At 43.9% G+C, this 25,914-nt stretch overlaps 3 protein-coding genes across 6 annotated transcripts; 1 reads left to right on the top strand and 2 right to left on the bottom strand.

Annotated features, from left to right (window-relative positions):
• Nucleotides 1-23: 23 nt before the first annotated feature.
• On the bottom strand, nt 24-14,723 carry lck (LCK proto-oncogene, Src family tyrosine kinase). 3 transcript variants are annotated; one of them, XM_086183725.1, is made up of 13 exons: nt 14,595-14,723; nt 12,338-12,450; nt 11,711-11,771; nt 11,203-11,293; nt 9,718-9,816; nt 9,467-9,570; nt 8,229-8,378; nt 7,989-8,141; nt 5,502-5,681; nt 3,506-3,582; nt 905-1,058; nt 551-682; nt 24-448 (listed from the first exon to the last, which is right to left on the bottom strand). In XM_086183725.1, exons 2-13 carry the CDS (start codon nt 12,443-12,445, stop codon nt 252-254), a joined length of 1,506 nt encoding a protein of 501 aa, XP_086039851.1. In that variant the 5' UTR covers nt 12,446-12,450; nt 14,595-14,723; the 3' UTR covers nt 24-251. The 3 variants fall into 3 exon arrangements, with proteins under 3 accessions (XP_086039851.1, XP_086039850.1, XP_086039852.1); XM_086183724.1 differs by having other exon boundaries at nt 7,989-8,378; XM_086183726.1 differs by lacking the exons at nt 11,711-11,771; nt 14,595-14,723 and having other exon boundaries at nt 7,989-8,378.
• Nucleotides 14,724-17,257: 2,534 nt separating this feature from the next.
• On the bottom strand, nt 17,258-19,090 carry fam167b (family with sequence similarity 167 member B). The gene is made up of 2 exons (XM_086183733.1): nt 18,717-19,090; nt 17,258-18,385 (listed from the first exon to the last, which is right to left on the bottom strand). The coding sequence occupies exons 1-2, from the start codon at nt 19,008-19,010 to the stop codon at nt 18,122-18,124; spliced, it is 558 nt and encodes a 185-aa protein (XP_086039859.1). The 5' UTR covers nt 19,011-19,090; the 3' UTR covers nt 17,258-18,121.
• Nucleotides 18,791-25,666, top strand: LOC147246766 (myotubularin-related protein 9). Of its 2 annotated transcripts, XM_086183722.1 has the most exons (12): nt 18,791-19,184; nt 20,554-20,855; nt 21,038-21,094; nt 21,355-21,463; nt 21,564-21,689; nt 23,109-23,282; nt 23,358-23,575; nt 23,686-23,847; nt 24,411-24,552; nt 24,934-25,154; nt 25,252-25,403; nt 25,475-25,666. In XM_086183722.1, the coding sequence occupies exons 2-12, from the start codon at nt 20,671-20,673 to the stop codon at nt 25,642-25,644; spliced, it is 1,716 nt and encodes a 571-aa protein (XP_086039848.1). In that variant the 5' UTR covers nt 18,791-19,184; nt 20,554-20,670; the 3' UTR covers nt 25,645-25,666. The 2 variants fall into 2 exon arrangements, with proteins under 2 accessions (XP_086039848.1, XP_086039849.1); XM_086183723.1 differs by lacking the exons at nt 18,791-19,184; nt 21,038-21,094 and having other exon boundaries at nt 19,756-20,855.
• Nucleotides 25,667-25,914: the final 248 nt, after the last annotated feature.

Here is a 25,914-nt window from a genome sequence, read left to right as displayed (position 1 = left end):
CAAAGATTCATCATCTGTATAATGGTGTTTTTTTTCTGGTGGACCTTATATGGTGTGTGAATGTATTAGAAAAAAACCCAACAACTTTCAAACATGTATTAAACTGCAGAGTTAAAAAAATTAAGCATTCAGAACCTATTTACATCGCAATAATGTGTGACTAAAGAGAAGCCAGTTATGCATGTAATCCAGCATCCACCTCCATAGGTGCTGATTTTAGTTTGGATACAAGTCTCTCTTTAAAGTCAGGGTTAATCCTGGTACTGCCTCTCTGTGGCAGTAGTGAAGTCTTCCAAAACGCTCCTCAGGTACTCAAAAGTGGGCCTGTCGTCTGGATTTTCCCTCCAGCACAGACCCATGACATTATAAAGCCCATCTGAACAGTTGTCTGGCTTTGGCATTCGGTAGCCTTGCTCCAGGTTCTGGATCACCTCTGGGTTGGACATACCTGAAAAAAAAAATAGCACTGGGAGTCAACCTTTGGCTTTCAGCTTTTAGAATTAATTCTAGAGGAATTTTGTAAAGTGATGCTAAGTACATGAGTGATTACCAGGGTAAGGTATGCGTCCATATGTCACTATTTCTGTCAGGAGGATCCCAAATGACCACACGTCAGACTTAATGGAAAAGGTCCCGTAGTTAATAGCCTCTGGAGCGGTCCACTTGATGGGAAACTTTGCACCTAACGGAGCAAGAAAAGGTTTGAACACTGGTGGAGCAACTGCACAGAAAACCCAGGGCAAGCTGGCTTAAAATATTGGAACATTTATGCAAACACACACAGGGACAAAAACTTGCTTGATCACCTACTTTACGAGACAGGCTACATCCTTTGGTTGATAAAATGGTTTATCAGGCTTTAAAAAGCTGAAAAAAAACTTAATTGTCTACATGGTTTTGTTACCCTCACTGGCTGTGTATTCGTTGTCCACAATGAATCTTGCGAGTCCAAAGTCAGCAATTTTGCAGATGAGCTCATGAGACACCAGGATATTGGCAGCTCTCAGATCCCGGTGAATATAATTTTTCTGCTCAATGAAAGCCATGCCGTCAGCCACCTGCAGGGAGCAGCACACCATCAGACAAGCCCAGATGCACTGAGGGGATCCAGCCTGTGCTTTCTGGGTGTGTATGTGGGACAAATGATCAGAAAATCCCTAAACCAGGGAGTTAACACTTCCCCAGGTCAGTTCCTCACAACCTCTACCTCTGTTCTCCACCCAGCTGTGCTCGATGAACACCAGTTGTGCTTCCTGACTCTAAAAACTACCCTCCTACCTTTACATGGCTGCAGATTCGCCGCCAAAACAGTCTGTGCTTCATATTAAAGCACGCACTGCAGAAGTCATGACCACATACACAAAGCCTCCATCTGAGGGGATCTGATGCTATGAATGAAGAAACCACAGTGTTAAACTGACACAAAAAGGTTTTTTTTTTGGGGGGGGGGGGGGGGGTTGGCCTCAGAATGCAGAAAAGGGGGTGGTGCAGTGGTCAGCGCTGTTGCCTCACAGCAAGAAAGTTCAAGGTTCGAGCCCCGGCTGGAGCACGGGATCTTTCTGTGTGAGTCTCCATGTTCTCCCTGTCCCTGTGTGGGTTCTCTCTGGTACTCCAGCTTCCTCCCACAGTCCAAAGACATCAAGAGGGGACGAGGCTGATTGATACTCTAAATTGACCGTAGGTGTGACTGTGAGTGTGAATGGTTGTCTGTCTCTATGTGTTGGCCCTGAGATGGACTGGTAATCTGTCCAGGGTGAACCCCGCCTCTCGCCCAAAAGCTGCTGGGATAGGCTCCACCCCCCCCCCCCCCGCGACCCTTAACAGGATAAGCGGAAGAAAATGGATGGATGAAAGGAATGCAGGAAAAAACCCACCATTTAATTAGCTACAAACTCATAGCAACATATGCTAACAAAAGCTGCAGAAAAAGCAACAGCAAAACTGCCAAAAAAACAATAGATTATAAACTGTAAAGCACATAATCTGATAAAATCCATGTATTCTTTGTCCAGCTGAACGTTCAGTTACCACTTTTGGGCAATTATACTGTTTTGTTGCGATAGCTGTTATTTGCTGTCAGTCACCTTTAGCTTAAAGCTAAATATGCATCTTTTGAAACTGGGTGAAGTACCACTTTAAGTGTGTAACTAAAAAACTCTGAAAAAAAATGCCTCCACCAAGGAAAACTCAGCCAAACCTAATATACCAAAAGATTACATTTTTCGCTGTGTTAAGTGGATTTGTCTAAAAATGTCATACGTTCCTCCTTAGATCAGACTAACGCCCTCCATCAGTCTCGGTGAAACATTGGCCTTACGGTTTTAGCATAATGCTGCAAACAAACAGCACAAAAACATTCAAGACTAGCAGATAAGCAAGAGATAAAACTACACGATTAAACCGACCCGAGACAACAGCTTCAGCTCATAAGGATTTTTGTTGGCGTTGTCAATGGTGCATATTTCGGACCTCAGTAGAATCTGTCATATAGGTGCCATTGGCCCCGGAGGTCTTGTCAGAAACACGTTTGACTGTCTGTGTATTTCATCAGCTTCACCCGTCGTCATGACTCCCCCTTCAGGAAAACAAAGGCCTCTATGCTCTGTTTTCCATGTATTTGGTTGCAGCATGAGCCAATATTGATATAGTCAAAATATAGCTTTACACCCACTCTACTTATATTGATCTCCACTTGATTACTTCTGGTAAAACCTCAAGTTCCTCTGAATACCCCAAGTTTCATGGACAGTGTCCAGCAGTCGGGCAAGAGGAGGATCATCAATCACTTCAGTTTTATGGCCCATCAGATGATGGTTAGAATTACTTGCTCAGGGTTTTTTCCTTCAGTAATTTCAGCGCATGATGGTGGGCTTGAAAACATGTTTACCACAATGTTCTGTAAAAAAAAAAAAAAAAGCTACATCCTGAAGTCAGACTATGAACCATCTCAGAATTATATGTTCTTTTTAGGTTTGTGAAATGTCAGTCTGTCTTCCTGTGACTTTTTTCATTCTAAACACCTACAGCAAGTCATTAACTTCCTGTCTGTGTTGAGTCCCGTGTTCAACTTTAAATTGAGCTTGAAGCTTAAAGTCAGATCCCACATTATTACCATACCTTAAAGCTATTAGTACACACCGTGTATCTCTTTATCTGACCTTTGACTGGGCATTTCACAGTGGGGAAGATTAAAGCAAATGAAGTGGAAAATCAGAGTCATATACTTTTAGTTTCAGCTTCTGTCACCATGTCCTGGCTTGAACTGAGTTGGCAGCTGTGAGAAATGATGAAAATGCAGTAAAGAGTAGTTGTGATAATTTCCCCCTTTTATGACTATTTGGTAATGTGTCTGGACCAGAAGTGTTGAGTGTAGGTTTCATCACAGGATCCTGTCTATGAGGATCATGCTGAGAGAACAGGAAGCAAAAGAATAAATGAAAGGGGAATTTGATAAACGGAGTGAAATGGAAATAAGAACACATGCTGAGAGTAAGCGAGATCTTACCTGAGATGCCATGTCTATCAGTGTGTTCATGGACAAGCTGCTTCCTTGTGTTGTTTTTAGATAATCCACCAAGCTCCCTGTGAACATCACATCCAAGTTAAAACCTTACGTGACATGCCAAGATAAGCTACATGCAGACGATTGAACGGCAAACATTAATTAAACAAAAGTAAAATTGTGCTTGGTGGGGAAAATTAATGACATTTTCCTTTGTCATGTCAACAGGCATAAATAGACAAAGTAGGTCCAGAATAGCAGGTCACATCAGGAGACAAAACACTGCGAGGAAGCACAGAGCATCAGTCAAGGTGATGCATAGTTTCTGACAGTTGACTGCAGTTCCTGAGGATTTGTTGAGTTTGATTAGGACAGAACAATACCGCTGCACCCCAGCCAACCAAGTCAAACTAAAGGAAATAGTTTAAGAGGAATGGCTGCGCCAGGAAAGAAGAGGCATTTGCTGCTCTTTGCTCAAGTCCGGAAGAGCGCTTTTGAAGTCTGAGAGCCAAACGGCTGCTCTTTTTGTCAAGGTCACAAAGGAAAGCTGTGATGACTCGCCTGTTATTTTCCATCTTTGTCTTTGATAATAAAGAAAGGGACAAATTGAAAAGACGGGAACTCCATGCCATCCCTTCTCTTGACAACACAGAGACGGCGATTGTGTCCTGTCCGCACGTGGATCCCAGACAAAGAGACGGGCTCATGCTGGTGGTTTACAGGCCACTCGTGAACGAGTGTACAAAGCCTCGCCATTCACTTCATCTGTGAGGCTTCTGTTGTGTTTTGACAATCTCTCAATGCATTTTGTTATGGTTCCTTCTTATGCAAAAACAGAAAATACTTTTGGAGGTTAAACAGAGGCTCACTTTCACATGACAGACAGTTGGGTGTAACAACCTTTGCAATATGGAGCGATGTTTGCAGCTGTTACCATGTTACCCGTTTTTTTAACATGTGTTTTTAATTTGCAGTAAGTTCTCATGCACTTTGTTATGCAATGACAGGAAAGGAAAAAAAAGAGGGAGGTCCAGTAGCAAGATGATGAACACGCTGCCATTGTCACAGCAAAATTTGTTTACTGCGACACTGCACCAGTATGTTAGTGCATGTATCTGTGCACGTGCTCATATTACGTCTGGGGGCGCATGTGGTGACTCTGGAAAGATGCCAGGTACCATCAAGGAGTCACAGTGAACAATAACCTGGTGAATCACCTTCTCCTATTTTAACACCCTAAGTCTCCGACTGGCGAGGGGAGACTTCCTCTCGGCGAGTAAACACCGGAGACGTATCTTGAGGGGTCATGAAAAGCAAGAGAAAGTTCACGTTTGCTTTGAAGCATTTTAACACAGAGCAGCGAATACAAGAGGGTCATGAGGAGAAGCTGAAAATAGCCTATCAGAGGACACTTCAGCGGACCAGCATGCTTTGAGGGGTGAGAATATTTAGGTCCCCTCATGCGGCCGCTTGCATTCGCCGCTGCAAGTGATGCATTTATAGTTCCTGTAATCATATCACATCACACATCAAACACAAATACACACGGAGGCAGCTGCGTGATCAAAAGGTCTCAAGCTAATTCAACCAAGTTACTGGAGTGGAGAATAATGAGTCATGAAACGGGTGAAACTCATGAGCCAGCCCGGTGCTTTGTTCAAACATGCGTTCCAGCACCCAGAGTTTGATAGCAGATCAACATGTTTGATCCTGCACGGCAATGACATGGCACTGACTGCTTCTTTGTGTTGGCTCCAAGCACACTTGACGACACCGTCTTTGGTGTTCAAGGGCAGGAAATGAAGGAAGTGACTGTTTCGGACAGGTTTAGACATATTTGGATGACTGAACCGAACTGAAATATGATTTAAGGGACACGTGTCTAATTGCCTTCAAATAATCATTCGTTAAATGGAAATCCTGGATTCTTTTTGTGTTTGCGATTCCCCGTTCGATGGTTACTTATTTGTGAAGTTTGCCAGGCTCGGACAAATATTACCGTTTTCCATGTACTCAGTGACAATGCAGATTGGCTCTTGGGTGACCACAGCGAAGAGGCGGACGAGGCGAGGATGCTGCAAGTCTTTCATCATGTTGGCTTCTGCCAGGAAGGCTTCACCCGACATCGCGCCTATCTTCATATTCTTAATGGCCACCCGCCGGTCATTATTGTAGACACCTGAAAATAGAGTATGTTATCTTTGAAAGGTTTTCATTCCACATTGTTCTGCATTCATGAATGGCAGCGTAGGGAGAGGGCCCTTGAAAATCCTGGAATGAATATGTGTTTCACAGTCAGGGGGCACTCAGAGACGGCTAGTGAATAGGACCCAGGATTTAGCGCTGCACGTAAATTGATAGTTTAGAGTAAAAATAATCTACTTTCCATGCTTCTTGTAAGGACCATGAAACACACAATGGCATAAATTGTGATCAAATATGTGCTAACAAGTTCCACATGACATTCGCATAAACAGGATCTTATTCCAACTCTGGCACAGTAACATTCCTCTACATCAGACCCACTAGCAACACAGTTTTATCATCTGTCGCATTAAGAGGTCTCATGAAGCATGGGAACAAATCATAAGTGCTGTTCAAAGCACTCTTCTCACTCTTTTATCTATAAATCTTGTCACAGTAAAGATGATTTATCCATCACATAAGATAATAGCCAATGAGAGTCGCAGCCCCCAACATTCAATTCTAGTCAAGAGCTCATGTTTGGATTAAGTTAGAGGAGCTAACACAGATTACACAAAAGAAGATGTCATGAACTGGCGGCACGGTGGTTCCAGTCCCGGCTGTAGCATGGGATCTTTCTGTGTGAGTCTCCATGTCCTCCCTGTGCCTGCGTGGGTTCTCTCTGGTACTCCAGTTTGTGGTGGTGATGAGGCTGATTGATACTCTAAATTGACTGTAGGTGTGACTGTGAGTGTGAATGGTTGTCTGTCTCTATGTGTTGGCCCTGTGATGGACTGGCGACCCGTCCAGGGTGAACCCCGCCTCTTGCCCAAAGGCAGCTGGGATAGGCTCCAGCCTCCGCAACCCTTACCGAAAACAAGGTAGCATGGTTTATGTATGGTGAAGCAGGCCTTATCAGCTGTCTTCACTCTGCAGGAAGTCACATACCTGACATCTCATTTCAAACCACCACAGAGGCATTCAGCTCAGCAGGAAACCTCAAATTGATTTGCACACGTATGGCTATTCTTGGCACAGCAACACCCACCAGGTTACAGACACCTGTGTGGCAGTGAGGAAAGTTAGCTCTCACAGGCTGCATGGTAGTCAGCAAGGCATGGTAGCTATGGGCAGTGCCCGCGGTTAGCTGCCGAGAACAGCCCCATGCCGCAAAATTATCACAAAAATTCACCTCCAGCTCAGATGTCCATGCAGTGGCTGAATTTGAAATACTATGTCACAATTTGTTTTCAGAGAAACCAAAACCTCATTCAGCTTGCATCCCCTGCTAGTTAGCTCGCATAGCTACTCGTGAGCTGCAGTTGCACTGTTTTGTTTTTTTTAGTGTTTGCTCCTCTTTGAGTTGACACATGAAATTCGGTGTTGGATACGTTCCTAATAACTTGTCAGAAAGGAAGCAGTACCACATTATCTGGCCTTCTACCCTCCTGCCCCGAGGGTGATGTCAGAGGAGCATCACTACCAAATCTGGTTGCAGTCCAATTCCGAATAAATAATCATGGCCAGTAAAGTGCACCAGGCCACACTTTCAAAGGATTAAATGGGTAAGTGGGACCTAAATATGAACATATAAGCTTAGTTTGAAGTCATCCATACATGGTATGCACCAAGATTAGATGAAATATGTGCCAACAGCCCAAAAAAAAGTTCTGGTGGAACAGGCATGGCTTTATCAGGCTACTCTGCCTCATCCAAGATCCACACTAACCAGATATTGTTTCAGTAGGTCTATAACAGGGACAAACTCCACGGCGGGCCATGTCCATCTCCGATTCAGTGGTTTCGCAGTAGTTTATTCAGGATACTGGTGAGTGATAGTTAAAGGGGACAGAAAACAGCCTCCAATGGGCTGATAAGGGGATCGATACCAAAACCCTTTCGAGCAAAACACGTAGGCCTGTTGTTAACCCAACACTCCGCAATCACACGAGACACTGGTGCATCTATTGTTAACTGAGAATTCCTTGAACCCAAAAGTTCTTTGTAACGGTAGACTTATGTAGGTTGAGTTATGTTACATGACAGGGTTAATACCTCACATTATTCTCTAGTCAACCAGCTCAAACAAGCCTACCATTAACGGTGTGTTGGGAGAACTCTTCTGACTGCAACCAAGGGTCTCTCTGGCAAGTCCAGAACATAAGCAGAACGAGTTGTGGATATCTTTGTTGGACCTGCCTTACATGCTGCGCTGTGGTGACCCTTTATGTATGATATGCTGCTGTATGTGTAAAAGTTGCACTAGCACTTCCCTCCATCTTTCATCTTCTCCAGCACTCACCCATCCAGACCTCTCCAAACTGGCCTGCTCCAAGCTTGGCCTCCAGCTTCAGGGACTCGCGGGGAATCTCCCACTCATCTTGCCACCAGGGTTTCTGCGGTGCTCGCGACTTACAAGGCTTCATCAGCTTTGTGCACAAATCCTCCGAATCACCTGGACGACAGAGAAATACGTCTTTAGATGAAGACACCACGGTAATAATCTTCAGATGTGATGGTTTGTGTAGCAAAGGCTGCTCACGCGAGTAATGCTGGACGAGCTCCCTCAGCGAACTGAAGGATATCTTGGTTGTGATGTAGAAGCCACCATTGTCCATGTTGCGGATCCTGTAGTGCTTCACTTCTTCACCTATGTTTTGGTCCAAGTCTCTGACTGATAAGGAGTACGACCCTGGGCAGAGCAAAAAGGAACCAGTACTGTAAAAACCATGCAGACTTAAAAGGAGCGTGATAACTTTTTGGGAAAATACGTTTATTGTCCATCATTTTTAGAGCAAGACAAACTGATAGATACAGTCCTCTCGTGTCTGGTGCAGTATGGAGCCCCAGAGCTCCCTGACTGCTAGTTAGCTTAGCTAAAGTGGGGCCATAGAAAAGCTGTCTCAAAAGCCACCAAATACACTTTTCTTCATAGCTGTTCTTTCCTGCACCAATAGAACTAGACTTGTGTTTAATAGTCATGGTGAGGGGCAACTGCTGCGACTAATCAAGACTTTGTGAAAGCAGATGAGGAGGATTACTGAACCATGACCCTGATCCTCATCCATTTCAACTGGAAAATACCCAGAAGAGGAAGTGGTGGCTTTGGAAGGGTGAGAGAGCAAGACGGGACAGGAGGCTGAGGCAGTGCAAGTAGTTCCGAGGATGTATCTGATAAAATAACAATATCTTGTTGTTTTAATTGTTTTTTCAGAGAAATGTAAAGCTCGTTCTGTTAATGCAAGCGAAGACCATTTCCGAGGGTTCATTACAGCTAAGCTAACTAGCAGTCAGCTATGTATGCTGTGGGTCTGGAGCTCCGTAACGCACTCAAAGAGGATAGAAAAGTATCTATCTGCTTGTCTGGCTCTAAAAATGGACAATTAGTGTTTGTCCCAAACAAGGTTGGTTTGTTTTTTTTAACCGAAATATTAAAACAACACAAATCAAATTCCACTTTTACTGGATTCAGTCGCTCAACTGGGAAAGTCAGGATATGTGGTCTGGGCACCAAAATTCACTGCCACTGATCCAGTAGATATTTTAGTCTGGACCAACGTTTTGGACTTACTGACCAATATGGATGAAATGGAAATGGAAATGTCTGTTTCAACATAATCAACCTTAGCTGGGATGGGAAACAGGAAGGGTGTATGTGGGAAATGGTTCTTATTTTAGAAACACTACCATCAGAGGTATGTACAGGAGACCAGTCATTTTACACGTTACATCTGGTAATCACGCCCACCGTCATATTCGTGCGTGATGTCATCAGTTTACCTGGGGTTGTCTCACTCTGTCGAATCAGGAAGGAGCCTTGTGTATTCCCAGGAGCAAGGAGGAGCCTCGTAGCATCATTTCTAGTAATGTTCTTAAAAAACCACCTGCAGAAAAACACACACACACACACACACACGCTAAATGAACCACTTCCCTTCCCTCAGGGACACAGCAAGTATTTTATGAGATGGTGTTGAGGTTGTATGTGGTGGCGTTGAGATCAGCATCGTTATGTTTCCTGTGTGACATACGGTTCAGTCTCCACTGTGTTCATGGCAACAAAGTTGTGTGGGATGTAGCCTCTCTGTCCCGTGATAAGAGACTCTGCCAAAAACCACTCCGGGTCGTCCCTGAAGGTCAGAGGAGACGATACAAAACAACGAGTCAGTCCGAGTATCTGCGGAGCCTCCCGGCAGGCCGGAGTGTTTCAGTTAGCCCCCACAGGCAGGAGTCCTTTTACTATCAAAACTGAACCTCATCACACTTTGTATGGGGAGAGATTTCAAATTGCAACCATTTACACAGGAGGGAGGGTAAAAAATCATCTTCACAATGTGTGAGACTGTCCTTTTAAATATTAAGTTGTATTACATGAACCGATATCAATCTATTACGTCCGAATCAGTTGAGAATGTGGAAGGGTTTTAAAAACACAACCGAGCGACTGAACCCCATACGCTGCCAACTTTCAACATTTTGTGAATATTTAAAACATAACAATATTTCTTATAGTTTAATGTAGTACTTCTAACACTTGCAGTCAATCTATTTAGGCTGTTTTGCTCCCAAATAAATCACATTTATTCATAAAAGCATTGGAAGTACAAAATTCAACATCTGTAGCATGAGTGTAATTTAATTTCTCCAAATTGCTAAAATATTACATAAACATGGGAGCTATGACTCTGATGTGGATTAAAAATATTCTAGTCTGACAAAATAAAATAAAATTTTTGCCACTGTTCCATAGGAGGACATTTTTTTTTTAAGTATCTGAATTTTTTTTGGTTAAAAGAACTGATTACGTTCACTGTAAAAATAATAAAAATACTAAATCCTTATTAGACTGACATACTTTTCCTGAGGTACAAAATGTTACTACAATAAAAGTACGTCAGCCTAATAAGGAAAACACTTTTAAATGGAATTTACCAGATTGATTCATGTGTTCTTCTATAACTAATTATTTGGAACTATTGGGTATAGTTGAACTGGCGACCTGTCCAGGGTGAACCCCGCCTCTCGCGCGTTGACGCTGGGATAGGCTCCAGCCCCCCCGCGACCCTGATTGTAGGAATAAGCGGAAGACAATGGATGGTGTAGTTGATTTTTCCTCAATAAAATACTTTGTCAACTGCTCATTTGTTTTCTGTAAAAGCCTTAACCTGACAAGTAGCTCAAGATGGAAGATGAATGTTTCAGAAAGCCTCAGGACAAGTATTCAACAACATAATACCTGAGTAAATTTGACATTCCACCTGATAGAGAGAGACGCAGACTATGAACAGTGAATAGCTGGTGTGTGTTTAAACTGTCCAGGTTTGGAATATATTTCCTTGTTGCAGCAGTAGAGCTCAGCTGGTGAGGATACGCTGGTGTATTGCACCTGAACACTTGGTCCTACTCAAGTGTCAGTTTCCTGTGGTAGTGAGTGTATCGTGAACAAATGGTTTGTTGTGGAGAAATGATCAGAGTTCTTTGTGCCGGGGCCTGCTCCGTGTCCAACTGCATCGTACTTGTTGATGATCTTGAGTTTGTCTCCCTTCTCGAAGCCCAGGTCTCCATCATGGTTGGGTTCATAGCTGTATATGGCCACTACAAGGTTCTCTGCAAGAGAACAAGACGTGCTTAAGTCAACCGCTGCAATAGAATAAAGGCCTGTACTTTGTGGAACTGCAATTATGAAGACGCTTGCGAATGATTGATTCTGACAGCTGGGAGTTGGGTAAACAGAACTGCACCCAATTAATAAATAACTCTCCAAAGAAAACATAGAGTGACATGTATACTTTATGAAATATTTCTCTGAATGAGAGGATTAGCTTTTCTGAAGGGATTTATTGGTGTGTCAACCATCTAAATCGAAGGTGTCAGATGTTGTAAAGCCCTGTGTGGGGAAAAAAATGGATTTTTAAGCAGTGTAATTAAAACTTAATTTAATTTAACTGGATATATTACATCATATATTAGTTGTAGACATCGGCAGACACTGGAGCAGACACACTCAGTTCTATGTGTCATTACCTGGTAAAGGAGATGTAGGTGGTGAATGCTGTGATGGATATGGAATCAGCTGATCGGTATACTGGCGAGGGAACATAAATGTTATATTTTTTTATATTCCTGAATAATAATCATAACAATAATAAAAGGTTATGCTATATGACAACTTAGACACTTTTTACTATACTATACTATCTATTCAGCAGTGGTTGTTGTTGCAGACCAAACGTCTGCATCTACAGGTGGTTTTCTCCTCTGATTCTAATCTAAGGGCTCATCTGAGTAACACGGACGAAACAAACAATGCTGAATTAATAATTACGCCCCACATTAATATCACACACAACTTCCTTACCAGCTATAAATCTTTTCTGGACACCTTCTATTTCACCTCTCCCTTATTTTCATTTTCAAATGGTGACATGATTTGCTTGACTGACTTGTGAAGAGTTCACACTGTTTCAATACGTTGCAGTTAGTTATCTAAGGCTTTCAAGCGGCCATTCCCAACTAACAACAGTAAGAAATGCTGCAATGCCTATTCTGCAATTCAACACACGTATATACACACTCACACACACACACACGATTAATGTACACATTCTCTAAACTTGCATCATATAAAAATACAAGCACATGCACACTCACTGGATTGCATGTCTGCGGAGGTATGGGACAGTTGCAGTGTTCACAGATTTCATCCAAATTCTCGATCCAGTCGCTGTCTGAATAGTCTGAACTGCAGTTGCATCCCATCTTCTCTGCAAGTCAAAGAAGTTCCAACAATATCATGAAGGTTGTGTCACAGATTTACCCTCATTTAACTGCAAGCGTCCTTTGATGAGACCATTTCATTTTTCTGGCCAGTGGCGTTCAAACTGGTGCGATTGCTGAATTAAATTAAATGAGTTCAAGAGAGCTGTGTGATTGACGTCAGATTTGCAGGCGGAAGACATTAACACAAACACAAGCTGATGTCTGAGGTAACTGAACACAGGCAGAGGAGCACACCTCAAAATGGAGGCCAGTACAGGCCTGTTGAAGCTTTAATTTTGGGTGCTGTTGGGAGCGCGGAAGCAGTTAGTCGCCACTGTTTTCAATGATGCAAAATCAAAGACCTGCAACTGTTCTCATTCACCTAATTTGTAGGCTGTATAAACCTGTGGAAACACTAATCCTGTATAATCCCACGTCTACACATGCACTGCGCTGTGTTTTTCTCGGGTGCGCTGGGCAAACTGGCTTTCTCAAGCTCACTTGGCTCCCATTGGACCACTCATGACACAGGGTCAGTGGGCTAATCGCAGCAGCCGCCTTTCCCAAAAGACTCCAAGCCGTGAGAAAAATCTGGAGAGGCCTGACCCGGCAATAACAATCCACCACTGTACAGAGACCCCAAAGGAACGAATCACAGGAGTTTTCTTGAATTATCAGCACTCCTACGCCCAGTGGCCCGCAGTCTGGGAGTCATACAAACAAAGTCAGCATTTTCCATTGAGGACTTTCTCTTTTTATGTCCTTCTCCCAACAAATGATGGTAACTTTTATGCTGATGGTGAGATGTTTGGCTTCATACGAAACCGCTGTCAGAAATCTCTTACACACTTATGAAAGACGCTGGGAACAGAAGAACATCAGAGAAGCAAAAGTAAAAGACGTTTCTTTTGATATTGACAATATTGCAGTTGCTTCCTCCCAATCATAACACAGCGTACTTGATTTGGCATCATAGCCTGTAATACACATTCAGTTTCAATGAGAAAGCGTTTGCTCTTTTTGAATCGTAAGATGCTTTCATCATCATATTTCTTCACGATCATGAGAGCCACCACGTGAGCAGCGTCCAATGTTATTGTGTGTACACAGAAAGGAAGAAACGAAACAGCTTGTAGGGAACATTCCAGTAACAATGACTACCATGACCTAAAGTTTCCAGTAATTTCTATGGTAAAAGAACTGTTTTTAATCCAAAGTTTAAAGAGCGATTTCAGCATACTCAGAATGTTGTAGCCTGAGTAAACATTTAACTTCATGTCTGTAATGATTCAAATGCCCTCTAAAATACTGAATTCAAACATTTCCGTTAAGAAATTTAGAACCTCATGTTAGCCGCAATGCTACATGTGCCGCATGTTCGGTCCCCTGTGCTAAAAACGCGGAGTTAAGTTGTCATAATTTTCTTGCAATGTTAATATATTTTTAATAAAATGTTAGAACACGAATTTGAATGATTTTTTTCAAGCACGTAGTCTTCACGTATAATAATGTTCTGGCAACAAAGGCTGCTGCATTTGACTTAAAGACTGCTACTGATGCAACATGGCCGAGAGGTTCAGGGTCATGCCTCGCTGCAATCGCCCTCAACAGTGAGAACTGGTTTGATTCCTGGCTGACTGGCAGCAAATGACGCCCCAGCCATGCCCCTCAACTCTCTCAGCTGCCACTTAATTAAGAAGGCTTAAGAATCAAAGCAAAAGAAGAAAACGGTAGGCTGCAGTTTCTTTCATTATGGACCTTAACTCAACATTTTAGAATTCTTTCAGTGAATATTATCCTGTACCTTGAAGGAGCAAATTCAGGGAGAAAATGAAATGAAACGTATCATAGCTGATAATATGGCTTGAAAATTGCTCAGTAATGTTGTCAGTGTGTTTTTAGAACAAAAAAGAAAAATCCTAGCAGCAAAGTAATTGTTACTTCTTGGGTGTGGATGAGAATTTTCAAAATATTATAAATCTTACAGAAAAAAATTAATGAGGTCAAAACATCAACCTGTCTGGAATACTAGAGTGTTTTCTGACGAAGAAATTAAATATTGTATTTGATGATCTACCTTTGTCACAGGGAGTCTTTCTCTACATTTGCTTCAAAAAGAACAGTAACACCAAAAACTCGTCCTACTCACCTCTTCAAATGTCTCTTGAAACATCCAATAATGTCAGATTTTAGGTGCCGCCATTTGGATTTTAACTGAGTTCGTAGCTTTGGTGTGAAGATGTCATCACCAGCCTCTTTTATTCAAACTAACTCATCACCAGGAGTGCTGATGTGTACTCACACACACACACACACACACACACACACACACACACACACACACACACACACACACACACACACACACACACACACACAACAACAGTAACTTGGGAGGAGATCGACCCAGTGAGTTTCCTGTCGTTGAAAGCTTGAGGGTTGCTCTGCAGGCTTGTAGCAGGTGCTCACCATGCAGCTGGGGGAACGTTAGGCTCCTCGGTAAAGGGGTCAGGACACCTCTTCCAAAGTGGGAGCAACGCATGAATGTTCCAATAAAGTTTGGAGACAGTGGTGACGTTGCATGGTCAGATGCATGCATGCATTTTGGCATGACATGCCCTGCACTGTAGAGTCATCAAATCATATTTATGTGACCTATTAAGCAATTTAAAACCTTTGCATTTTCTGAGTTGTGGCTTTAGGCTCCAGTCATAGTAGGTGATTTGTTGGTCTTCGTTTCTACAAACAGACAAAAGTAGTAACGTACTAAATATCTCACTTATAAACAAACACATCAGTCGGTTACATTCAATCACACGATTAGACACTGCATGAATGATTACGTCTGTCAATCATTCAGGTCGGTGAGCTGCATTCTGCACCACTCAGACAACTCTGCTGTGGATCGCAGCTCTTTTCTTGTGGTGAGGAGCTGCTCCCTCTCACCGTGCACTAGCAGAAAGTCAGTCCAAACCTGACAGGAAGTGCTCAGAAATAGGAGGTTCAAAGATTGCCACAGTGTCGATTTGTTCTCACTTTTTATAAAAACCACCTGAGTTCCATCGTCTTCCGGTTGACATAGAGATGGTGAATTGAAGAGTTAAGTGGTGGGACTTATAGACATTTGATAATGTTTAAGCGTACGGAGGCTTTTTACTGAACCGATTTCAATGAGAAAACTTGACAATGAAGTGCACATTCATACTAATTCCTGATACCCTCAGTCAGCTTATTCATGGGTGAGAGACTTCTAGCATCTTTGGAGATGAGTTTTTGGGGCATTCCTTTTTTTTCTTTTCTGCACAGCCACAGCTGTCATAACTTCCAATTGTGGTTGGAAATCACATTCTGTTACGCAATCAATACAAGACGCTGTCAATATGCACAAAGTTTTCCAACCTCGGTGCCGCAGCCGCGCAGGTGCTGCCTGCCTTCATGTGAGTGAGAGAGGCCTTTGTTTGTTGCTTTAAAACAATCTTTGATGCAATGTTTGCCACCAGCTTTATTTGAATAAAGTAACTGGTGTATCTGTGACATGTGCTCTATTGACATTCTGCTCATATAATAACAGAGTGCAGCTATGAAGTGGGGGGCGGAGGGAGTGGGGGAGGCAAATATCTGCAGGCCAGAGTTGATTGGCATGAGAAACACAGGTCTGCAGTGCTTTATTGTAAAAGCATCCACCGACAAATAAGACCTCAGGGTACAACACGGCAGCTTCTGTGCATTTTCCATATGATATTAATTTCTACTGTGGAGGTTTAACGTCATAGATGAGGTCATCCGTGTCCCGAAGTATACCACGTTATCATCATTTCAGCGGCGCGCTCTCGTTTCCAATCAATGGCCGCACTCTGCCAAGGCATATTTGGTTTCGTCGACTAATTGTGTCCAACAATGTCTGTGGTTCTGTGCATCCCTCGAGGGCCCCATTCATATGTTTGGATATTACACCAGGTCATGCGTGTGTCACGGAGGGAAAGAAGAGTCTATTGTGCACGGGTGCCTTTAAAACCACAGATGGATGACCTGGATTATGGAGTATGTGGTGACATTTACCCTAAACTACACTACAGAAAGCACAACTAAGGAACTGTTTCCATCAATATTTCACTTTCAGCATTTTTTTCAATCTTTATTTCAACAGGCGGCCACGTGGAGATTGGAATATTTTTTTTTTCCTGAAGAGACCTGAGGACAGGCAACACTCACAAAAACATTTCCAAAGACACAATCTGCAGCAGTAACTAAACAATGAATGAGGAAATAAAAAATGCATCAGTAATAAGAGTTGTTAAAAGCACCAGCTACTCAAGCAGCATGACAATACAGGTCCTTTATATGAGGGCAGACTTGAAACTTGGCTGCACGCGTCACTGTTTCTACACTGGAAGCTTCGTGGTGCGGTACCTGTTGTTTGAGGGGCGGCCATGGGTTGTGTGACATCAGAAAACCCTACATGAATGTCTCTGATTTTGATTTCAGTCATTCTGCCGTCACAAAAAAAAAAAAAAGTACAGATGAGTTTGATGAACCGTTAATAGAGTCAGGGACAAACAAACATGCAGGAATTTCTTGGTTATTTTGATTAATTCGTTGGATTTAAATTCTTGGCTACGGTCAAGCCAAATTAGTATTTGTATGAGTTCGTCGCTGCTGGAAGAGGAGAATACCATCGACTTGGTCTTCAGTTGTCAGTCTTGCGGTATTCTTTTAGAATAATCATGTTGGCTCTATACAGACTGGACAGGAGTAGGCCCAGGACAGACCGCTGTCACAACCTGCTAATGAAATACTCTGACAAGTTTCATGGATGTTGTAAGTCCGTTTAATATTGATTTGTTTTTGCACTGACCGTCATTTTCCTGCTAAACATTAGATACATTCATTATACATTCATTATAAATTTACCATTGCTGCTTATTTTATTAAAACACAACCCAATGTGAAGTATCTCTCAACAAAATAATGCCAATACTAGTATCATGTTCACGTGACATAAGAGGGCGCTTATTGTGCTCTGAGCAACAGAATATAAGCTACACTGAGTGCCGCCCAGCAGCATCTGGACCTTGTAAGGGAGGAACAAAAATGCATTAAGTCGGGCCTCCTGGACCCTGTCCCTGCGGTGGTGGTGAGGCTACAGAGATATTTTTGGTCTATGAAGAAGATGCGTAAGAATGCTGGTGCGAGACCTCCCGTTTCCCGCGATACCTTGCGCGAAATACCCTCCTTGAAACGCCCCATTTCCTCAAACTGGTTGTTGAAAATTCCTTTTATCTGATGAGACTGGACCTTCAAGCCTGATCGTTTCAGTCGAATTCAGTTTTCTGATGCGAAGCTTCCTGCTATGTCCACTCTGGCATGCATTAAAGTGAACATTTTCTTACTCGTATGACAACCTTTAACTGGTGTGTTCCTCTATCAAATTTTTTTTTTTTGGTAATATTTGCGCTGTGCAAACATGAGTGTGCGGCTCACTCCTGCAGAAAGGCGCATCTGTGTTATGGGTGTGTGCTTCTTCAGGCTTCCTCATACAGGTCAAGCCACAGTGCACACCAAAGAAGTTCATTTCCACCCATTGCACCAATAGCTGGCAGCCACTCTGCTGACAAAGCTTCTCCCGAAAAGAAAATAGCCCTAAATATCGGCCCAAAACAACAAACAGAGGGGACTTTAACACAGCGAGAAACGTCTGGAGTTGATGTTCATCTTGGTGAGGCCCAGGTGTTTCAGCGGGGTGGACAGAGCAAAGGCAGCCTTCATGGGGATGTCACACAGCAGATCTGACTCCTCGCCACACTCCTCCAGCTCGTATGTCGCGTCGTCCAGCATCTCCTTATGTCGGTCGCACACTTGCTCCACTTTCAGCCTGTGGATCTCCCCACGCAGACGGATCAGCTGCCGGGCCAGACGGTTGTCCTGAACTTGCATCTCCCTCTGAGGAGGGAGCAAAGGGATGAGAGGTCAGACGGAGGGTGAAAGTAAGTTTCAGGAAGGTGTCTTATCAAATGAAAGGGTGTTGATCACTGGTATGTGGACTATACAAGTTCCCGAGACCGTGAGAAAACAGGCATCTTATTTTTTTGGACAAACTGTTTATGAGGGCAGCATGTAAACAACCATGGCTTTGGAATAAGAGATATCATACCTGACACGTGAAAGTATCTCTAAAATGTACTACTTACATTTTTTTTTTTTTTTTTTACTATTTTGCATAAAAACAGAAACTCTGAAATGCAGGGTGAATTTGAAGTAAGAGCCCACCCACCAGCTCTTTCCTCAGAAACTCCAGAGCATCATCAATGGTGTCAAAGCCACAAATGTTGCGCACCACCAGCTCTGAATTCTCGTTCCTCAACATTACAGGCACTGACATGACTTGTCCTCCTGAGCCCGGGCTGTCAGCGGGACACCCGTCCTTCCAGGCTCGACTCTGTAACTGCTCCTGCCACTCCAGGTAGGACGGTCTGCGGGTCTGTAACTTCAGCTTCTCCGTCAGAGCTTTCACGCTGTCCAGGTCCTCCGTCTCAGAAGAATCCCCTCCGATCTCTCTGAAATCCATCGTTGCAGAAATGATCCAACACTTTTCAGTCACTCGAGATTCGCTTTCTGGACTGGAGTCTAATGCGCAACAGGTCCGCACCTCCTTTATAGGCTGATAAGACGCGGTAACCGCCCATCCCGCAGAGGACAGGGAGGCAGGAGAACTTCTCCAAGAGCGCGGAGCAACACTGAGGTGACGCTTCGTCCGGTAGTCATCATAAATAACAACCCAACAAGATTACGAGAGAACAAAAACAAAACGACATTTTTTCTCACTTTTTTGCTTTGTATTGTCACATTCATCTCACAGGCTATAGTTAAAAAACAACAACTCTAGTTTAGCCTAAAATTTAGGCTTTATGCTTGTGGCTATGATGAACAAACACGCTGTGAGATGGACTATCCTAAAGTGGCTGAAAAATAAAGTAACAAAATGAGCTCAATAACATTGTAATTGAACTGTAATGTAGCAGAACTGGTTGTTTTTCACAGCAGGCACTGTGACCGGGATAAACACAGCTGTAACTAATCCCGTTAATTAGGTCCCGTTGCATTCAGTGTCATTCCAAGTGGCCAGCACGAGCGAAATGACCGAGAACCGAACCCAACTAACAGGAACGGGACCACGATCAGTGTTGTTCATCACACCTGTGTCTATCCTGGCATGACCTGTCACAATAGCTGCTGTTCAACAATTACAACAGCAAAAACACTCCTTATTATTATAGCCCATCTTTTTTTTTCTTTTTTCTTTTTTTTAAAAAGGAGGCCTTTTTGCTCAAACTTTTCAAACAAACATGAGACTTTTGCATTCTTCGACGATAATTTGAGAGCAGTGGAATCTTCCAGCCCAGTGACAGTTCAATAAACAGTAATTTAGCAACCACAAATAACAAAAAAGCGTGAATGATCTACCGCGTTATAACCTGGTATTAAATATGAGTGTAACTGGAATGTGTTCTTATCCAGCTAGAAGACATATTTCAATTCGACGAAAACAAACGGGTTATGTAAACGGAAAAAGTTAAAAAAAAATAAACATAAAAGTGCACAATACCAGGTGTTTGACTAACAGTGCAAACTGTTGCTGCTTTTACTTGTAACTGTCTATTTATTTATTAGTTTCTTTTTTCTTTTTTTTAACTTTTACTTTTACTTTAGGCTAAGTTGAACAATTAAAAGGCTACTGATTGACGCCTCTGACAAAGTAGGTACTTCAGACAAATCTTGCCCCGATTTGGAACTATTTCCTTCGAATGTGCTGCCATCTAGTGTTCATTTCTTAAACAGCAGTAACCCCACAACCACCCTCAGCTACCACCACCACTACACCCTGAACACGCACAAAACTTTCCTGTAAAATGTGACACATTTGAGTGTTTGGCAGGAAATGTGCACTTCCGGTTTTTTCTTCTTTTTTTTTTGCGTGTGTGTTTTTTGTCAGCTCAATAACGGTGTTTGTCCTCAGTCTGGTGCTCCTCCACCTGAGAGACAGAAGAGCTACGTGAGATCGTGGCTCAGAAACAGACCTATAAATACGCTCCTTATCGTCAAACAAACAGAGCGCTGCTGCCGGGGAGGGAGCTTTGCTTTCGTTTTCTGACGAGCGAGGAAGTGATTTCGAGTCGGAGCCACATCTGCAACCAGACTGCTGGAACAGCGGGACTCCTAAGTAGCTGATGGAGTTTTCAGAGCACATCAAGACCGCCAACGTAGAGGATGTTGTGCTCCGGCAGCCGCTGCACCCCCCGAGCCGGGGAACCCTTTGCATCACCGGACACCACCTGCTGTTCTCGGACAGGGAGGAGGGCAGCGCTCGGCAGGTGTTGCTGCTCCTCAGGAACATCGATGCCATTGAGAAAAGGTGAGGTAGAACGCATCGTGGTTTGATGTCAAATTCACACCAGAAGCAATGGAAGTCAGCACTAACTTCAGTATCCTCTAATAAGCAACACTGAGAACAAACAATTACACTTGAAGCCTCAACTGAGAAAGTCCTCCTCTCTCTACTAATGACTAATTATTGCTCAAATCTTTTTTAACCAGCGTGGAAAACCTTTTGGGCTATTCTGGCCTCCTCCCTAACGCAGGCCGCAGTAAAAGGTTGGACATGATTTGTGTTGCAGTGTGTCTAGTTTGTGTCGCTTACACTGCTGACAGTTCTGAAGAAGAAGGAAATTTGTTCACTCTGTTACAGCAACCAACCCCCGCCCCCGCCCTCCCTCGTCTTGCCACTACATGCTCCCCCCCCCCCCCTTTTCCGTTTCAGCTTCAGCACTAATAAAACTACTTAAACAGTAAGACAAAGAATCCAGATTTGGGTGTCACATTATATGTGTGTGTGTTTGTGTATGTGTGTGTAGGGTTTCAGGATCTTCAGGGACCATCACCATCAAGTGCAAAGATCTGCGTGTTCTGCAGCTTGACATCCCCGGCATGGAGCAATGTCTCAATATTGCACGTTCAATAGAGGTAGAATAGCCGGGGGGTGGGGGGTTGTCATCAGTACTTCCTACCCTGTCTCATGATGAATGCAACATTTCTTGCAACATCTGTCTTGTTCTTTCTCTAGACCCTGTCCTGCCTGGACTGCGTGTCAGAGATGTACCCCTTCTTTTATAGACCCTCTAATGTCAGCCCCCAGGACCAGTGGGGTCTCTCCTCTCCTGAAATCCTCTACGCTCAAATGAAGGAGCTTGTACGTAATACGTGACACTCTGTTCTTTATTTTGTTGCCGGACAGGAATGTGCCACCACGTAAAAGCAGACATCCAGTCCCAGTCTCTCAGGCGAGCCTTCCCAACAATGAGCCTGCAAGCACATGACAGGAAGATGCCAGGGAAACTAAATGCATGGGTCAGGATTCAGGATATCCGCTGTTCCTAAAAACCCAGCTCTGTCACCCCTACTTTACATTTCTTTTACTCGTTCTTAATCTAGCAGCCACCTCCTCTGGGAACGGTTGTTATGGCGGGGGATGGAGCCTGAAGGCAGCATCGTTAAGATTTTTTTTTCCTCGTTTGTTTTTTTTCCTTTCTTTCTGCACGGTTCCAACATGTCTTGTATGACATCAGCTACATTTAACGCCTGCAGTTCTTCTTGTACATGGTGAATACGCTGAGCTGCCGCCGCCGCCGCCGCCGCCGCCGCCACCGCCGCCGCCGCCATCACCTTGAATACGGCCAGAAATGCCTGTTCCTGGGTTTTGTTTTAGAACATTATGACGTCACATCGATTTTGAACATCAACGCTTCATAATTTCACGCTGTCAGGACATTTGTGTGGAACTGTGTAACCGTAAACTTTATGAATGAATGTTAGAGATACAGACAGAAATGTTTTTTTTGTGTAATCACAAGGAGCTTGACCTTTGACCCAAAAATCAAATTACGTCATCCTTGAAGCAGTTCTTCACACTGAAAAAGAAGCTTTTGTTTGATTTTGTTCTGATGCATTAAGTTGAACTCTCGTTTTTGCTCGCGTTCACGTGACGATTGTGCTTGGGAAACATTTTTGGTCCGTTTTGCTGTTGCTTTGACTTGATGGTTATGTGACCCCATTAGCTTCAAGCTGAATGTTCACGCCTGTTTTTTTTTTCTGGTTCTAAATCCATCCATCCATTTTCGACCTCTTATCCTGTTAAGGGTCGTGGGGGGTGGGGGGGGTGGAGCCTATCCCAGAAGCCTTCAAGTGAGAGGCGGGGTTCACCCTGGACAGGTCGCCAGTCCATCACAGGGCCAACACATAGAGACAGACAACCATTCACACTCACAGTCACACCTACGGTCAATTTAGAGTATCAATCAGCCTCGTCCCCTCTTGATGTCTTTGGACTGTGGGAGGAAGCTGGAGTACCAGAGAGAACCCACGCAGGAACAGGGAGAACATGGAGACTCCACACAGAGAGGTTCTGTACTCGAGCAGGACCTTGAACCCAGAACCTTCTTGCTGTGAGGCGACAGTGCTGACCAACGCACTACCGTGCTGCCCTTTTTTCTGGTTCTGACCACCAAAATCTTTCCAGCTGTCTTATAGTCCAAGTCACCGTTTACTGCTGTTTGCATTCATTTATTCGTCTTTGTGACTTGCTTCCATCATCTGTCTTGTCTGGCTGCAGTATGACAGGTGGAGACTGAGCACCGTGAACAGAGACTTCACAGTGTGTCCCTCTTACCCTCCAGCTGTCATCGTCCCCAAGGACATTGATGATGAGATGCTGATAAAGGCGGCCAAATTCAGACAGGGGGGACGCTTTCCCATCCTCTGCTACTACCACAGGAAGAACGGCATGGTGAGATCTCCACAATCCACAGTTGTGTTTTAATTAGTCCATAAGTCCTACTGATATTTAAAAAGAATGTCACAGGTGATCTTACGCAGCAGTCAGCCGCTGACAGGAGCCAACAGGAAGCGATGCAGGGAAGACGAGCTCCTCCTCCAGGCCGTGATTGCCGAATCGGACAAAGGTTATATAATTGACACACGCTCCAGTCAGCAGGCGCAGCAGGCTCGTATGACAGGCGGAGGGTTCGAGTCCAAGTCGTGCTACATCAGCTGGAAGAGACTACATAGACCGATGGAGAGGTACATGAGTGAGAAGTTGCTGTATCATATCATTATCTTCTCTATCAAAGCCAACATTTGTGTGATTTTAGGATGAGGATCACACACTCTTTTTATAACCGTGTGTGCAGGGGTAAAGCGCTCCAGGAGAGTCTAATTAAGCTGGTGGAGGCCTGTGGTGATGAGTCCCATAATATGGACCGATGGCTCAGTAAGCTCGAGAACTCAAAGTGGCTGTCTCATGTCCAGACTGCTCTGTCAACAGCCGGCCTGCTGGCAGAGTGTGTGGAGAGGTAGGACTAAGGAAGTGTTAGTCTTTGAAAACTTTCCAGGTTATTGGAAGGGATACTTAACCCAAAAAGTGTACTTTGCCTTTCAAGTACTCACCCATAGTTGTACTGAGCTCACAGAGATGTTCTTTTCCCTCTTGTGTCGCTTCTTTGTGGCTCCAGAATGCAGTCGAAGCCAGGCGCATATGTGAGGCTTGAAGCGAAAAGTCAAAGCAACAAACAAACAGAAAAGGTGCCCGAAAATGTCCATTTAAAAAACTCTGGGGTAATCACAATACACTTTTATTTCAGTTAAGAAACTAATAACAGCCCTCCTAGTTGCGCTGCTGTAGCTCTTTTTAGCTGTAAGTCATTAGGGTCTGTATTCTTGCATCACAAAGAAGTGATGCAGGAGGGGAAAAATGTCTCTTTATGTAGTTTAAATCTCAATGAATGTGTTGTTTTTTTGTGTTTTTTTTTTTTTTAATTGCAACACCAACTGAAAGACTCCACTTCCTAACCAGAACTAAAAGCAAGCACATTTTCAGAAAGAACAGGACTGTAGTGTCTGTGTTGGTTTGGTCCAGGGACGGTCACTCAGTGCTGGTTCATGGACATGAAGGAGCAGATTCCACTCTGCTCATTAGCACTCTTGCACAGCTCATCGTGGACCCACACTGCCGTACACTGGAGGGCTTCCTGGCTCTTCTGGAGAGGGAGTTGATACAGGTGAGTTCATGGTGGGGGTCTGGTTTAGCATAATAATCATAGACTGGACAAATTTGATTTAATGATTTAAATTTGATGGGTACAGTTTTTCATGACTCGACAGCAAACAAATACAGACTGTCTGATTTTATCATCAGTGCAGTCAAAGGTCCAGGTCAGTGTCACCTCACATAAACACAATATCTCTCAAACGCTTAGAGGGAATTTCTGCAATTATAGTACAGACATCCACCCTGACTCAGGGGCCACCTGCAAAAAAAAAAAAGCACTGAAGGTCAAAGGTCAAGGTCACTGTGACAGCCAGATATCACAGAGGGACACACCCCCTGAATGCCATCGCTAATTCTGTCTCTGAGAAAATTAAATATCGTTTACCTCCAGGCAGGACACCCGTTCCAGCAGCGATGTGCTCACTCGGCCTACTCCCACACTCGTCTCCAGCAGGAGTCCCCCGTCTTCCTGCTGTTGCTGGACTGTGTGTGGCAAGTGTGGCGTCAGTTCCCCCTGGCGCTGGGCTTCTCAGAGGCGCTGCTGCTGAGGCTGGCGACTGAAGCCTACGCCTCTGACTACGGCACCTTCCTCTGTAACAACGATCAGGAACGGTCAGTCGCTCTTTTGAGTTACGAACAGAGATTACTTTTATGATCACGGTCAGCCTGTTAGTCGGCTCACCACTCAGTCTTCATCCTTCACCCTCAGGTGTGCCTTAGGCGTGAAGGAAAAGACCCACTGTTTATTCCAGGCCCTGCTGAGGCCCAAGGAGAAAGAGCACTACTCCAACCCCCTGTATGAGCCCACTGAGCTGGCCATCTGGCCCTCAGTCCACCCCCAGTCACTGCAGTTGTGGAGAGGTGAGCTTCAGTTGTCATCCAAGCTTCGCCTGTGGTGTCCGTACAGACTTCAGCTCATGTCTGTGCCTCAGGCTTTTTTCTAAGGTGGAACCATCAGGCTCGCCACCTGGAGGAGGCCCAGGAGGAAATCAGGAACATGGTCATTGAATGGGGGAAGTTAGCGCGCTGCGGAGGTGGCCGGCCGGAACTTGGAAGTTCAGAAGGAGGAGTGTTACCAGTATCTTCCAACTGTAGTTTTTAACAATCAAAACAGGTTTTTGATGTACAGTATTTTTATATGCTTTGATTAAAAAAAACAAAAAAACAAAAGCTGACTGGAAAGAAAAACAGATCTTTGCCGGGATTTTGTTGTTGTTGTTTTTCATGCTGAGGTTTTAATGGAATTCACACAAGAGCTGATCTTACTTATGACCCTCGGGGAGGAAACGCAGCACGGTTACAGTTGTTGACGGCCAACCCGGGAAATAAATTGTGTGGCTTGATCAGGACAGCTGTGGATAATATTTGTGGT

This window comes from Aulostomus chinensis, chromosome 17 (genome assembly GCF_037954235.1).
Source record: "Aulostomus chinensis isolate RoL2024-O1b breed Wild chromosome 17, RoL_Achi_v1.0, whole genome shotgun sequence".
Taxonomy (NCBI): Eukaryota; Metazoa; Chordata; class Actinopteri; order Syngnathiformes; family Aulostomidae; genus Aulostomus; species Aulostomus chinensis.
This window is presented reverse-complemented; position numbering and strand designations above follow the sequence as displayed.

Bases quoted from the DNA above. Each gene is read 5' to 3' on its own strand.
- lck (XM_086183724.1), bottom strand. From the start codon at position 12,445: ATGGGATGCAACTGCAGTTCAGACTATTCAGACAGCGACTGGATCGAG. The intron at 11,294-11,710 runs GTAATGACACAT...GTTCTCTTGCAG, and splicing joins ACCTACATCTCCTTTACCAG to AGAACCTTGTAGTGGCCATA. The intron at 9,817-11,202 runs GTACGATGCAGT...TCTGACCTTCAG, and splicing joins AAACTCAAGATCATCAACAA to GGACGACCCGGAGTGGTTTT.
- fam167b (XM_086183733.1), bottom strand. From the start codon at position 19,010: ATGGATTTCAGAGAGATCGGAGGGGATTCTTCTGAGACGGAGGACCTG. The intron at 18,386-18,716 runs GTGGGTGGGCTC...CTCCCTCCTCAG, and splicing joins AGTTTCTGAGGAAAGAGCTG to AGGGAGATGCAAGTTCAGGA.
- LOC147246766 (XM_086183722.1), top strand. From the start codon at position 20,671: ATGGAGTTTTCAGAGCACATCAAGACCGCCAACGTAGAGGATGTTGTG. The intron at 20,856-21,037 runs GTGAGGTAGAAC...TTTTTTAACCAG, and splicing joins ATCGATGCCATTGAGAAAAG to CGTGGAAAACCTTTTGGGCT. The intron at 21,690-23,108 runs GTACGTAATACG...GTCTGGCTGCAG, and splicing joins ACGCTCAAATGAAGGAGCTT to TATGACAGGTGGAGACTGAG.